The following is a 16,540-nucleotide window of genomic DNA, read 5'->3' on the forward strand; positions in this document are numbered from 1 at the left end:
CTGAAACGCTATCCTCTGGGCTTACTGTAGCCTGAAGGTCCGTTTCCAGCTTATCTTGAGTCTCAACTGGAGACTTTTGGACCACAGACTCAATTTGACTTGGAGCTAGGGTTTGCTTTTTCTTATACTCCATCAACCAATCTTCAATCTCGTTAACCCATGTATTGAATCCATCTATTTTTGGTTTATACCATTGTGTTTCATCATCTCCACCATCATCATCCTGTAAATACAACTGTACAGACTCATTTGCGATCTTAAAATCACTGAGTGCCTTATTGAACAATGCCATGTACGTTTTTACTCCTTCTTCATCCTTTGATATCACCATCTGTTTAATCTCATTTTGTTTGCGGGTGCATGCTGCAAGCCTCCCTTTACGTGATCCTCTTAATTGTCTCAGTTCATTTTCCGCGACCGTCAAATCCATGTTATCCGTCTCAGAAACCGACATCTTGCTTATATTTATCCGCCAATTCTTAACACAACTGTATAATTATTTTATATTCCACAGCGCCGTGTGCGCGCGCAACGTACGTAGTAGTCTGTATAATTTCATTGATAACTTCTACTCAAGAACGTTCCATTGATGTCCTCGGGAATCGGGATGATTCACTCGCTGTGATGCCGTGGTTGATCGATTCCTTCCTTCCTTCCTGGTTTCCTCTTGTCATTTATTGAAGCGCGCCTCTAGCCTGGGTGGCTTCAACAACCTGACGAGTCCTCTTGTCACTTTATTGAAGCGCGCCTCTATCTGGGTGGCTTCAACAACAGCGAATTTTCTGACTCACTTTATTGAAGCGTGCCTCTACCTGGGTGGCTTCAACAACAGCGAATTTTCTGACTTAATGTAGCGGCCTCTGCCTGGGTCCGCTTCTACTGGCAACCGGGGAGGTGATTCCGTACACGCTCCATCCAAATAATAGTCTCCACACCTTGAGTTCCGTTATCAGATACCCGATTTATTTAGAATATATATGGTTTACATGGGAGAGGTGATCAAAGCGATCCTATTGTTCCTATAAGCGTGGTTCTAATTGTTCAAAGCGTTTCTAGGACTATTCTAAGTGTTTCCAAAGCGGTCAGAAAATTGTATGCTTTCCCCCGTGGCTACACCACCCAGCTGATTCCCATCACCCATTTATGATCTCCGCCGCGCTGTGGCTGGTCCGCCTGACAGGTGATCCACCCACAGTACAACAGAGTCCATTCAATTGGCTACACAGATAATCATAATATTCCCATAAATCATATCCTTCTATTGGAAATAATAATAATAATAATGATAATAATAATACTAATAATAATAATAATCTATAACAAAAACACTCATATGGCCTTTACAAGGAGTGATGGTATACTATGTGTTAGAGTGATGGTATACTATGTGTTAGAGGAGTGATGGTATACTATGTGTTAGAAGAGTGATGGTATACTATGTGTTAGAGGAGTGATGGTATACTATGTGTTAGAGGAGTGATGGTATACTATGTGTTAGAGGAGTGATGGTATACTATGTGTTAGAAGAGTGATGGTATACTATGTGTTAGAGGAGTAATGATATACTATGTGTTAGAGGAGTGATGGTATACTATGTGTTAGAGGAGTGTTACGACCCTGGCTCAAAGGGACGCAACCTATGTGCAAACAGACACCAAAACCTGTGTTTAAACCAAAAGACTACTCTAACAATGAATACTGGTACAAACTAAAGAACAAAGAATGGTGGAACGTGAAAAGTCTCTGTTTCCACACTCCCCTCTAGCCACAGTCAGACTGCATGTGTGACTGAGGGACTGGCTTTAAGCTGCCAGGCATGTTTCCAATCAGCAGCAATCAGCTAATTAGCAGCCATCACCTGCCTGCAGTGACACAGGAGTAATCAAGCTCATGGTACATAACACCTCCCCCACAAAAATGGTTGCTCAAGAGGCAACCACTACACATCAAACCCGTAAACAAAAAAATATCGTGACCCATTAGTTGTCAGGGCCACTACCACAACAGCGATAACGGGCACCACAATCACCTGTACTATGACCGTGAGAGGGCGTCTGCCAGCACGTTGTCCCTCCCACGAATGTGGCGAATATCCAAGTTATACGCTTGGAGGAACAAACTCCATCGCATCAAACGATGGTTCGAGTTCACCATGCTGTGAAGAAAAACCAAAGAGTTATGGTCTGTATACACAACAAGGGGCAAACTGGACGATCCAACGTAAACATCAAAATGGTTCAAGGCAAGAACCAAAGCGAGCGCCTCCTTCTCTATAGTAGAGTAGTGCAGTTGATGTCTGTCAAACTTTTTAGAAAAGTAGCACACTGGATGCTCCACCTCTAATGCATCCTCTTGCAGGAGGACGGCTCCAGCACCGAGGTCACTAGCATCCACTGCTAACTTGAATGGCAGTTGAAAATCAGGAGCTGACAGAACGGGAGCACTAATCAGAATGCCCTTGATGCTCTCAAAAGACTGTTGACAGGTCTCAGTCCACACGAAAGGTACCTTAGGACTGAGCAGATTAGTCAGAGGGGCAGCAACAGAAGCAAAGTTCCTACAGAAACTCCTATAGTACCCTGCCATACCTAGGAAGCGCTTCAACTCCCGCCTGGTGATGGGAGTAGGGAAGCCCACTATAGCCTCCACCTTAGCTGCAATGGGGCACACATGCCCACGTCCAACCACCTTACCCAGGTAGGTAACCGTGGCCTGTCCAAACTCACATTTTGCAAGGTTAACTGTCAAGTTAGCATCACCCAACCGCTTGAACACTTCCGCCAGATGCTCCACATGTTGTGACCAAGAGGAACTGTGGATAACCAGGTCATCCAGGTATGCCTCACAGAACGCTACCCCTTCCAGGACCTTGTTCACTAGCCGCTGAAACGTCGCTGGGGCATTTCGCATGCCAAAGGCCATCACCGTATACTGGCAGAAACTCTCTGGTGTGACAAAAGCGGATATCTCACGTGCTCGCGGAGTAAGCGGAACCTGCCAGTATCCCTTTAGCAAATCCAATTTACTTACAAAGGCTGCTGAACCCACCCGATCGATACAGTCATCCATCCGAGGAAGAGGGTACGAGTCCGGCTTGGTTACTGCATTAACTTTACGGAAGTCAGTACAGAACCGATGAGTGCAGTCTGGCTTATCAACAAGCAGGCAGGGGGAGCTCCATGCATTAGAACTGGGCTCCGCAATGCCATGTCTCACCATATAGTCTACTTCCTTACTCAAGATCCGTCGTTTTTCCGGATTCACCCTGTAGGCATGTTGCTTAATTGGCCCTGCACTACCAACATCAATGTCATGCTCGAGTACATTAGTACGACTAGGGACATCAGAAAACAAACGTATATGCTGTCTAAGTAGGTGCACAACATCCGTACGCTCAGGAAGTGGCAAGTACGACAGGTGGGAGTCCAAGTCACCTAGTATCTGAGTGTTTGGCAACCTGCCCTGAGAAATCTCCTTCGACACAGAACAGTCGGCTACAATAGGAGATGCAGAAACCGTTAGAACAGCCACAGGCTTGACCTCTGACTGGTCAATCTGAGCCCTATCATTGTACGCCTTCAACATATTGACGTGACATAATCTACTCTTGCGCCTGCGGTCGGGAGTCTTAATCAAGTAGTCGACCTCACCAACTTTGTGCTCAATTGAGTATGGCCCACTGTATTTAGCCTGTAATGCAGAACCAAGAATAGGCGAGAGAACCAACACCTTGTCTCCCGGTGAGAACACCCTATGACGGGCCCGCTTATCATACCACACCTTCATTTTTCTTTGGGCTACCTTTAGGTTCTCTTTCGCTAGTTCACATGCTCTACTAAGCTTAAGCCTGAAGTTACACACATAGTCCAGCAAATTAGTAGAGGAAGGAGTCTGGTCAGCCAACCACTTTTCCTTCAGCAGTTTCAAAGGACCCCTCACTGTGTGGCCGAACACCAGCTCAGCCGGGCTGAATCCAAGAGACTCCTGGGTTACCTCCCTAGCAGCAAAGAGAAGCAAATGGATTCCATCATCCCAGTCTTTTTCAAACTCCGTACAATATGCCCGCAGCATTGTTTTGATAGTCTGGTGGAATCTCTCCAGCGCCCCCTGGGACTCTGGATGGTAGGCAGAGGAAGGGCAATGCTGGATAGACAACTGTTGGAGGACCTGAGCAAAGAGACGGGACATGAAATTAGACCCTTGATTAGGGCTGTCTTAAATACTTCGAAGCTTCGAAGCTTCGTTCGATGGCACAAGCTTCGAACATTAAAAAATAATAATAATTTTTTTTTCAAAAAAAGATTTTTTCAAAAAAAGATTTTTTTACTTCGGCGTGTGTGTGTGTGTGTGTGTGTGTGTGTGTGTGTGTGTGTGTGTGTGTGTGTGTGTGTGTGTGTGTGTGTGTGTGTGTGTGTGTGTGTGTGTGTGTGTGTGTGTGTGTGTGTGTGTGTGTGTGTGTGTGTGTGTGTGTGTGTGTGTGTGTGTGTGTGTGTGTGTGTGTGTGTGTGTGTGTGTGTGTGTGTGTGTGTGTGTGTGTGTGTGTGTGTGTGTGCCTTGTAGAATTCCACACATAAGAAAGAAAGATACTGGGATGAATAAACAAAATAGGAAATAAAATGTAGAAATGCATGCAATACATAAATAAATATGAATCTCCATATATGAAATATAACATTTAGATAAGGTGCTACTGAGATGTTTTGGTGAGTTCTTTGTTTTTTTGTGGAAGTTGCCCTTCTTAAAAATGCATGAACATTCACTGATAATTGGTCTGTAGTGGAGTCTACAAGGTCTACATTGCCGGACCATGTAGAATCCGGACCTTGTAGACTGACATAATTCTGTGCATAGTTTAGTCTACACAGGCCATATTTCAAATAATCAAAATCTTACTTCATTCATCTTAAACATTCTTGATTTGGGGGATTGGTAGTTCCCATGAAATCTGAAGTTGTTCAAACTTCAAACAGCGATCCACCTTGAATTAAATCACACAGCCGAGTGAAACCTTGTTGGATGCGTCACAGTCACGAAAGGGGCTACTTAATTAATTAATCCAACCCACTTTATTTATAGAGCACATTTAAAAACAACAAAGTTTACGAAAGTGCTGTACAAGTCCCACAACATAAGATAAAAAAAATAAGATAAAAAAAATAAAAAATTAAAAAAATATTAAAAAAAAATTCGAAGCTTCGAATTAAAATCGAAGCTCGGCCCCGGAGCTTCGATTGCCAAAAAAAGCTTCGAAGGTCAGCCCTAGCCTTGATCTGACTGAATAACTTTCGGTAGGCCAAAAGTCGAAAAAAACCTAACCAGACCCTTGGATATAGCTGGGGCTGTGATCTTGCGTAGAGGAATGGCTTCAGGAAAACGGGTCGTTGCACACATAATAGTCAAAAGGTACTGGTTCCCTGTCTTAGTTTGAGGGAGGGGACCAACACAGTCAATGAGGATCTGCTCAAAAGGTTCCCCAACAGCAGGGATAGGCTGCAGAGGAGCCTGAGGAATCTTCTGGTTTGGTTTACCAACAACCTGACACACATGGCACAAGCGGCAATATTGTGCCACATCTGACTTTAAACCAGGCCAACAAAAATGTCTTAGCACACGATCATATGTTTTCCTGACTCCCATGTGACCAGCAAGATCATGATCATGTGCTAGATGCAGTATATCAGGACGATACACGGCTGGAACAACAATCTGAAATACACTGCCCCAGTCATCCAGACTGGACAGGTTAGGTGGTGTCCACTTTCTCATGAGCACATCATTGCTAACAAAATATCCTTGAGACGTATCTATCATTGCATCCTCTAAAACCGCCTCTTCAAAGAGGGACGACAAGGAGACATCCTTGTTTTGCTCTAGTACTAGCTGCTCATGAGACGGTATCACCTTACCAAAGCCCTCATCAGGGCCACTTTTCAACTCAACAAAGAACGTGTCACTAAGTGTCATATCACAATCTGAGTTACCAACATCATGGGTGTCACATTTGACCTTTGACATTACGCGTGTTACAGCACACACAGGGAACACTCCTGGATGTTTCTGTGCCAGCTCATCAGGAACCTCAGAAACTACAGGGATGGGAATTACAACTGGAGTAGCCAGCACTTTGCCACCGGCCAAATCGTTCCCTAGAATGAAGGACACACCTTTTATGGGGATGTGAGAGCACACTCCTACAACAACATTGCCTGATACTAAGGGAGAGTTTAGCGAGATCTCATGCAAAGGGGTATTCACAAAGCCTCCTCCAAAGCCCTGAACAATGGCACCGGAATGCAATGAAGAATCTTCCGAAAATGGCAAAATCCCATCCAGAATGAGAGACTGAAAAGCTCCTGTATCTCTCCATATCTCTCCTGCTTTGACCCTAGTGCACCAGCCAGGGAAACAAATCCATTCATCATAAATGTTGAGGAGCCCTCTAGCTCCCTGTCCGCACCTTTGATACTTCGCACACCACCCTCTAATGCCGGCATAGGTGTCTTGCCTATGGTTTCTACCAGAGCCACAGTTTAAAAAAAAATCTGCTTAAGCACAGGGCACCCAGCAACGATATGACCAGGCTCCTTACAGTAAAAACATATAACCCCCTCTGGGAATGCACTAGCAGAACCACCTTGCCTAGGAGTCGAAGTAAACCGACCAGCAGACACGGGTGCCGGGAAATGGCTCCCCTGAAAAGGACGCCTACCCCTGGACTCAACACGGCCCTCCTCTACAAAGACAGATTTGTGTCAACACAAACTCATCAGCCAAGACAGCAGCGTCGCCTATCTTCAGTACCTTACGCTCATTTAGATGCGTGGAAACGGTATCAGGAACACATCTTTTAAATTCCTCTAGGAGAATCAACTGCCTAAGCTGCTCTCTTGACTCTGCTTTCTGAGAGGTGCACCACCTGTCAAACAGGTTCTCCTTCTCTTTTCCAAATTCAACATACGACTGTCCCTCCGACCTGCGATAGCCTCTAAAACGCTGACGATAGGCCTCTGGGACCAACTCATAAGCCCTCAATATGGAAGCCTTAACAAGCTCATAGTCAGCACTTTGGTCAAGGGACAGAGCAGTATACGCTTCTTGTGCCTTACCAACAAGAACACACTGCAGCAGCAGTGTCCAGGCCGTATCAGGCCACTTCAACGTGGTTGCCACCCGTTCAATATTTTTGATTTGATTTGATATTTTTTATTTTCGTGTCTTACATACAGATGTATGCCCAGCCCATATGGGCTTACAAGACACATAACAATAAGTATATAATAATAATACCAATTACTTAACAAATGACATAGACCAAGATGGCCATAAAAAAATACAAGAAAATACAATAAAACGTAATATAACACAAGCTGTACTCAATGTAAATAAACAGAAAAACAAGGTGAATTCAAATACAATTATATAGGATACAGTGTGTTTTGTCTCAGGTGCCATGCCTTCTCCAAAAATCCTGCAAAACCGAAGATGTCCTCCACAAAAAAACAACTCAACATACAGCTCTCAGACTGCCAAAACAAATCTGGGTTTACAATTTGAATTTTTTCAAATAAAGCCCTCCTCAAAGTGGTGTACAAAGGGCAATAAAAAACAAAATTATATTCATCCTCCACCACTCCCAGATCACATAGAACACACAACCGCTCCTCCTCAGGTTTACCCTGGAATCTACCCACTTCCACAGCCAATGGCAGGGTGACAGACCTCAACTGGGCACACAGAGACCTCCGTCTTCTCTTTAAGTTTAACATTACATAAGGTTCAGTAAAATACTCATTTTTAATTGCAATATATTTTCTAAGTTTAGGTTTTTTCAAAATCTCCACCTTCCACTTATCCTGATGGATTGTTGATAATTTTGTTTTAATTATGTGAACCTTACACTGCAAATTGTTCATAAAAATCATACTCAAGTCAGTAGAAGAAAAAAATCATAGACATCTCTCTTGACCAGGGATGACCGTGTGCTCTGTCCCAATTAAAAATCTTTTTAGTCACCCTGCCATTTGGCAGCTGGACCAGGCGGTTCCATAACCTCACCATTTCACCTTTTTGCTTGACTAAGCAAGAATCCCACCCCATGTCCCCTTCTATAGCCCCTTTTGGGAAATAAGGGGAAAATACCTATCCACATCCTTCTAAAAAAAAGGAGGCACCATCCTAATATTTTTGCCGACATCAAACCGGAACGCGACTCTGAATGCAGAGCACCCGCCTGCAAGGCAGCATGCTTATAATCAAGCTCATTCTGCGCACGTTCGTGCTCTAACTCCTTCAAGTAACGCTCTTGTTGTAGCTGTCTCTCCTTAAGCTCACGCTCCTCTCTCCTCTCCTCACGCTCGTGCTGTAGCTGTCTTTCCTTAAACTCTAACTCTCTAAGCCTCCACTCACCCTCCGCCCCACCAGATAGTAGCGGAGATACGTCAGACAAAAGAGGCTCCTCCACCCTCGCCTCAAGCACCTGCTCCCTAACGAGTAAAGCCCTCAAAGCACCCAAGGCAGTTGGTTTCAAACGCTTCTCACTGGCAGTAAGCTCCACCTTGTAGTGCACAGCAAGCTCCAGAAGCTGTTCCTTGGAAAACCTTTCCAACACCTCATCAGAAGGGTCATCAACAAAATCCTTAATGGAAGCCATCCTTACCGCACCAGCGCCACAACCTGCTCACTTTAGAGATACCAAAAGCACCCTAGCATACACACAATTTACCCGAAGAACCACTAAAGAACCACTGAAGAACCACTGAAGAACCACGAAGAACCACTGAAGAACCACTAAAGAGCCACTGAAGAACCACTGAAGAACCATAAAGAATGCTAATGCCAATACTAATAACCATAAGAAGAGCAGTCAGCTTTTGTGCCTGTCCGCCTGTGTGATCGGCGTGCGACGTGGTGGAAATGTGTGCTCTACTGAGCGCACCTTTCTAGTTTGCAAAAAAAAACAAAAAAAAACAACCACCCTGAAATAAATAGATGTGTCATACGCGCAGGAGGTCAGGTGCTAACAGGTAGGCTATCCAAACACTGAGTTACACTCAAAACAAAAAATTAAATACAACAAACGAATTCAACCAGGTGCCCCTTATAACCTGATATGACTACTTACAGCTTCTACATCTAAACTGCAGTAAAACGGCCCACCACATGTCTACCCTAAAAAAAACTACATCAGGCCCTACCACACTACCTGTATTTTCTGGCACCCTATCCTACCTACCCTTAAGCTAACGCCCTGTAGACCTAACCCTCTTCAACCACACCTGCTACCAGCCAAAGATCATATTGACCATCCACCCGTCAAGTATATACGGTACAAGACAAGTAGATGGTACTAATCACTTCTATGACTGCCCCAGGAGTAAGTGGTGCACAGGAAGTTAACAAACAACCAGAAAATAATGTCCCTACATACATGTGGTGTCCACTAAACTATATATTTTAACAGCATATAAGTAGTCAAATCAAATTACAAAAAAATAAGGGCATACTCACCTGTTTGACGATCGGCTCAAGCCCCCACGTTACACAACATGTAACGATCATACCCACACTATAGCACCACGACACCCCCATGCAAAAAAAAAAAAAAAAAAACACCAAACAAATTCTAGGGGTATTTGTTTCCAAATTCACTCCCGGATGAGCGCCCAACTGTTATGACCCTGGCTCAAAGGGACGCAACCTATGTGCAAACAGACACCAAAACCTGTGTTTAAACCAAAAGACTACTCTAACAATGAATACTGGTACAAACTAAAGAACAAAGAATGGTGGAACGTGAAAAGTCTTTGTTTCCACACTCTCCTCTAGCCATAGTCAGACTGCATGTGTGACTGAGGGACTGGCTTTAAGCTGCCAGGCATGTTTCCAATCAGCAGCAATCAGCTAATTAGCAGCCATCACCTGCCTACAGTGACAAGTCTTTCTCTGGTCTGCATCCCCTTAACAATTGTGTGTATTGAGCCGTACTGTATTGTACCCATTCTGCATTCTGTTAATACAATTTCCATTCAATGAATCACAGTGCAGATTGATTGATTGAATGAAAATGTTATTAACAGATTGCAGAATGGGTACAATACAGTACGGCTCAATACACACAATTGTTAAGGGGATGCAGACCAGAGAAAGATTTTCGTCTTGTTTACATCAGGGTCCCCCATTTTCAATTCATAATGAATTGTAAGTAAGGGTGCAACTTGCTCTGTGCAATCCATTCTTTGTGGATCTAGCCCTATGTGTTAGAGAGGAGTGATGGTATACTATGTGTTAGAGAGGAGTGATGGTATACTATGTGTTAGAGAGGAGTGATGGTATACTATGTGTTAGAGAGAAGTGATGGTATACTATTTGTTGTGAAGGATCAGATTAAACCGAATATATATATTTATTTATGGATATATATTTAATAGTATTTGTATATCGTTTGATATCCCTTGTATATTCCTTGTACATATACACGGAATATCCCTTTATTCTACTACAGCCCATAATAGTTCATTCTCTTATTGGACAAAAGGACCAGGCGCCAGGGACAAGCCCCTGGCGTTCAAGTTCAAAGGTACCGACGAGACATGCCCTTACTAGCCTCAGCTCCGTGCAGGAATACGGCTACCGAAAGCAGAGCGGCACTACTTGTCCACTGTGCATATAAATATGGCGCAAGAAATGTAGAATTCCTCTTAGTCCTTTACCCTTCTACCCAACTAAGTAACAAGACGTGAAGCCTCACCCCACGATACCGCATGCGGTGTAGTACGGCCTGTTTGGCCTTAGAATAGCAGTGAGACCTCGTGCGAATTAATAGCTGAATTGCCAGAGTTTGGCACCGTATTTCTATTAAGTAATAATAGTCTATTATGTATGGTGCATCGTTCGGTTAGAGTTCTAAAGTGAGCAGCACCCCCATCGTTTCCTCGCATTATCTAGAGTCTTAACCAGGTTGGGCAGACCACGCGTGGTGCTTTCATCCGAGGAGTTCTGGGCGAGGACGAGTGGACCTGCACATTGGATTACCTACCCCGACGACTGCTGAGCCCTATACGGCATGGAATATCTATTTGCTTTGGTGCTTTGATTTGTGGAGCGGATAATCGCCAACACCGGTGAGTGTTGGATTTACCCCGAGAGGAGCCAAGGTGAGACGGCGCTCAGACCAGACTGAGGTCGCCTCGCTTCTTCTTCGTTGTGGACCGACAGCTACAGCTACAGCTATCGTCTACAAGAGAGCCCAAGTGTATTAATCTGTGGATCAAGGTTCTACGGGCACTGTGTTCTGTACCTGGACTCTCCCTAGAAATCGTTGACCAGACGGGATACAGCCGACGGCTCTCCTACCCCCCCTACTGGCTTACAACCGGCGGGACCCCTTCAGTATATTATCCAGCTATAATCATTAAGTGACCATCGCTATAATTCCCTAAGAGCCAGGTTGTATACTTGCTTCCTGTGTAACCAGAGATTGGACATTCAGTGTTGATTTGCCTACGAGTACTCATTTGCCTTACAAGTGCATTCAAATCATAAATGTAATAAGTAACTATTATATGTACCCTTTGCTATATATTAAATATTTGACTATTACCTTTGTGTGGACCTGATTTCATATGTGGGAAAGTGTTCATCATACTTAGATATCGTGTACTGTATGGCCAGTAATTAAAGTACATAAAGCGGTAGTGGTTTAATGATACCATACTTATCAATACAGTCAGGGAATTGTACCCCTCAGTTACACTATTTGTTTTTGTTTAAAAACCAAAATAAAACGAAGCATTTCCCTTTAATGTACATGTACATTGTGACAAATAAAACAAAACTTGAACTTATAGCGTCCCACAATGCACTGTACTTGAGCGTGCTGTACATGTACTTTACACCTACGTTGAGAGATTTAAATTGTATTACATCGGTCTTATAAATATTTAGTTTACTACTATATATGGGCACATTAACTATATAACAATCGCTGTCATATCATAGTTAGTGTCTGGTGTGTGAATAATTAATTTGAGTAATTTAGTTTCATGCTGAAATGCCTAATTTATACAAGTCCTTGGGGAAGATCTGAGAGAGGGGGATTCCACTAACATTAGCCTAACCTTTAAAGGTACACTATGCAGTTTTGGGAGATACGTTTGAAACTCTGTGAAGTGTAAAAGATTTTATCTGAATATAAAAATATGAGGTAAATAAACAGTGTAAACAATATAATTAACTCTGAATATAAAAATATGAGAAAAATAAACAGTGTAAACAAAGGTCTGTATGCCATATCGGTTATATATGTTACAATAAATATAGGCAATAAATAATTTGAATCTCAATATAAAAATGTATAAAAATACTTATACAATGGTACTGAATGAGGGGGGGACATAAAATATATTGTATATGAATTAGTTTAAAGCCTGTGTATTGGGGATCAGGTGTGTTGATGCGTGTATGTAGGGAAAGAAATTGACTTGAAGCATAAAAAGACGGACCAGAGCTGAGTCATGGACCCATCTAGATGACAAATTCATATTACTGTGTTTCTGTTGGATGGATGAGTAAAAACGAGGGCTGTCAGTTTATCGCGTTAATTAGATTAATTAATTACACAGCAAATTATCGCGTTATGAAAATTAACTCAAAATGTATTACCAAAAAATAAATAAATAAATTTTTTTTTTAATAATATATTTTTTAATCTCGTTCATTCCATAAGAATGTAGAATACACATTTACAGACTTTTTTTTAATATGGTCCATTTGCATGTTCTTGGTATCTGATTCTAGGGACATCTATGGATCTCAGGGAATGTATTCCCAGTGTCAGAAATACTGTGTCTGTTACTAGGCTTGAGTAAATTGTAATCAACCAAATGAGAATATCAATAATTATTTTTTTATCTTTGACGGTGAATAACACCATGCTCAAATTGACCAGACCTGAAAAATCTAAGCAAATTAATAGATGGAAGATGATTAAACAGAAGGTTTTGTAGATACAGTACTGAATTCTGCCATCCGGACACATGCTATTTGAAATATGATTATAGAATATAGAATATCAGGCATAAAATGGTTATGCGATTAAAATGCGATTAAATCCTGTAATTAATTAGATAAATTTTTTTAATCGCCTGACAGCACTAGTAAAAACACAGCCAAAAGCGTGTGGTGGAAAGGCTGGGTAGTGTAGAGGTCTAAGTATTGGTGAATCTTGGTAGTGCAGAGGTCTAAGTATTTGTGTGTCAGTTGCGCATAAGTATTGGACAGTAGCCCCTATGAACACGATTGGCAGTGTTCGCCGGTGGGGTATGAGTCCTGGTCGTTGCAATAGCGACCCCTACTCGTCGGTCAGCTATCGCCTGTTCAGCAGGAAGGGAATCTGGGGATATAACATGAACCTTGCATGTTACGCTTTCCCAGTGGCTAATTCTCTGTCAGAAATCTCCCTTTCCTTACTTTTTTCTTTTTTAACAGGGGTGCCCAGACACGTCCCTCGTCTATTGGGGGCCATAAGAGAGTGTGAAGAAACATCTGCAGGGCAATGCGCCACAACGCAGTAGCTTGTAGTGGTGACAGGAGAGGTTCACAGTGAGTGTCATTATTATGGTGCTGCTAAACCCAAAACCCTGACAAAATTGGATAATGTCATCGTTCACTGCTCCTGTAGCGTTGTTGTTCTTAAAACACTGCAAAAGGGATTTGGCACAAATCGTTTTCTGTCCCGTCTTTCCCTGTTTGGTTCAATCCTTTCTGCTGGATGAACTCTCAGGAGAAAAAACAGGAAGCAGTATGGTGTAAAAACTATTTTCTATATATGTCACGGATGATGAGCTCTCGAGATGTACTGTGACTTTAGAGAGTGGTAAATAAGGAAGGAACCGTCTCCACCATGTATAGGCTCCTAATGCAAATTCCTCCGTACCACTTGCTTAGGAATCATCTAAAAGTGGCACATGCGGGGTTGGTCTGAAATGAGATCGTTCACAGGGCCCACATCACATTGTTACGATCGCAGACAGAATTTGTGTTGACATGTTCAGATCTATTCTGGCACAACTGTGGTCACAGAAAAACCAAGGCTGATCAAACTCTTGACTTCTCGCATCCTCCTTCCAATACGCTTCGTGGTTGCCCTGTCATGGGAATGCACGCCATTCCACCATTGATCCCTCCGCCCCAGTGTCTGCTCTGTTCCGTTGCCATTTCTGGTGTGAAGTGCGCCGTCTGAAACCGCTGTCACATTAAGTTACATGTGGAACACTGTTGGGGCGGAAGAGGCAATTTTGCAGATTGCGGTTCACTCTTTCACAGAGTATTTCTGTCCATGTTCTCCAGGCTCACACTGATCCTGTCCTGTCCCATGGATCTAAAGAATTTCCCCATGGACAGTCAGACGTGCACCATGCAGCTCGAGAGCTGTGAGTTGTCTATTTCTCTCTCTCTCTCTCTCTCTCTCTCTCTCTCTCTCTCTCTCTCTCTCTCTCTCTCTCTCTCTCTCTCTCTCTCTCTCTCTCTCTCTCTCTCTCTCTCTCTCTCTCTCTCTCTCTCTCTCTCTCTCTCTCTCTCTTTTCTATTCTCGGAGCTTGGACGAGGCTGCAGTCTTGTGCTAATGACAACATCATGACAAGTAAATGTTGACCTAAATTTACCAGAGCCGTAACCTCTCTCTCTCTATCCCCCTCTCTCTCTCTCTCCCTCTCCCTCTCCCTCTCTCTCTCCCTCCCTCTCCCTCTCTCTTTCTCCCTCTCTCGTTCCCCCTCTCTCTCTCTCTCTCTCTCTCTCTCTCTCTCTCTCTCTCTCTCTCTCTCTCTCTCTCTCTCTCTCTCTCTCTCTCTCTCTCTCTCCCTCTCCCTGTGCATCTTATCAGTCGGTTACACTATGAATGACCTGATTTTCGAGTGGCTGGATGTGGGTTCCGTGCAGGTCGCTGATGACCTCCAGCTCCCCCAGTTTGTGTTGAAAGAAGAGAAAGGCCTCGGCTACTGCACCAAGCACTACAACACGGGTAGACGCCGCCTACTCAGCGCTTTAATGACAACACTACACGTTGCCCTTACAAAAAATACCATGGTATTTATAGAAGAAAATAAACAATAATAATAAATGAATGAATGATGGTATTTCCATAATTGTTGGTCACTACGATCAGGGGTGCAGTGCTGGGCACACGTGGTCAAACGACGTTTGGGCTTCGAAGTGCGCGCATCCTATTATTATGCAAAGTCTAGGTGATAAGTGCCTAGACTTTGCATAATAATAGGATACCGTTTGGCCTTCGCCCATATTATGACTGCACCCCTGACTACGATGATGGTTGTGACCAAAATCTGATGGCAATACCATAATCTTACCTCAAAAAACGACTTCCAACAAATGTATGGTAGCATGTTCTGATGAAGGCTGACTAGGCTGCAACGTTAGCATGTTTTGTTTGATGGCCAAAATAAATTGGTGAAACTGATTAGTATATGTTTTTTTTTAGTTTAGCACCACAGTAAGAGTTTCTTTCTGGTAAGGTGCGTCTAACTATGATATTACTATTGGTATCATGGTTTAACTTGGATTAAACCATGGTGGCACCATGGTGAACATTTTCTTTTTACCATGCCAGTATCATGGGGATATTATTCAAACAATGGCCGGTACTATGGTAAAACCGGCATTACCATCCAACGACTGAAGCCTTCTTGTTACTGTGTGTTTCACCGTTATGACGTTTCTGTGCCCGACAGGTAAATTCACGTGTATCGAAGTGAAATTCTATCTGGAGCGTCAGATGGGCTACTACCTCATCCAGATGTACATCCCCAGCCTGCTCACCGTCATCCTCTCTTGGGTCTCCTTCTGGATCAACATGGACGCCGCGCCCGCCAGGGTGGGCCTGGGCATCACCACGGTGCTCACCATGACAACCCAGAGCTCCGGCTCCAGGGCCTCCCTGCCAAAGGTGGGACAGACCGGCGGTCGGCTGCCAGTTAAACGTATTTGGTTAAGATTCAAGATTCAAGAGGTTTATTCATCACATACTGTACATACACAAGACATATAGTGAAATGAGGGTGGCCATGCCCGCTTTGATTGTGCAAAAAATTCATTCCAGCTCCATGATTTGGCCTAACGTGTTTATCTTTATGCTTAATTATCTTTGTTTTTATTTAGCCTTTATTTGACCAGGTTTGTCCCATTGAGATCCAGGATCTCTTTTACAAGGGAGACCTGGCCAAGAATGGAAGCAACACAGAGTTTCAAAATATACACATAGACATTATAGATAAAAGTAACATTACAAAAATGATCAGATAAAACATTTGCACACAGAAAACCTGGTTACAACAGGCATTACCATAGCCTTAAATACATTCAGGGTTAATTTAGGGTCATGTATTATCATACAGTAGGCTTTGGAAGTATAGCTACATTTGACTGTCGCACACCATCCACAGCCCCTGGTGTAATTATTTTTGCATTGTTAATTCTATTTAATGCAGTGTCTGAACAACAGAGCGAGGCTGCTGCAGGCCAACAGGGT

The 16,540-nt window shown here is 43.3% G+C and overlaps 1 protein-coding gene across 1 annotated transcript in view; it reads left to right on the plus strand.

Moving 5' to 3' along the window:
• The window catches only part of glra4b (glycine receptor, alpha 4b), a gene marked incomplete at both ends in the record, with an annotated part of 115,067 nt that overhangs the window by 56,949 nt on the left and 41,578 nt on the right, over window positions 1-16,540 (plus strand). The window contains 3 exons of the mRNA XM_084320452.1: window positions 14,347-14,429; window positions 14,879-15,016; window positions 15,744-15,958. Of these exons, the coding sequence (XP_084176578.1) occupies window positions 14,347-14,429; window positions 14,879-15,016; window positions 15,744-15,958 (436 nt within the window). The remainder of the gene's footprint in view (window positions 1-14,346; window positions 14,430-14,878; window positions 15,017-15,743; window positions 15,959-16,540) is intronic.

Source organism: Notolepis coatsorum (genome assembly GCF_963971535.1).
Source record: "Notolepis coatsorum genome assembly, chromosome: 8".
Taxonomy (NCBI): domain Eukaryota; kingdom Metazoa; phylum Chordata; class Actinopteri; order Aulopiformes; family Paralepididae; genus Notolepis; species Notolepis coatsorum.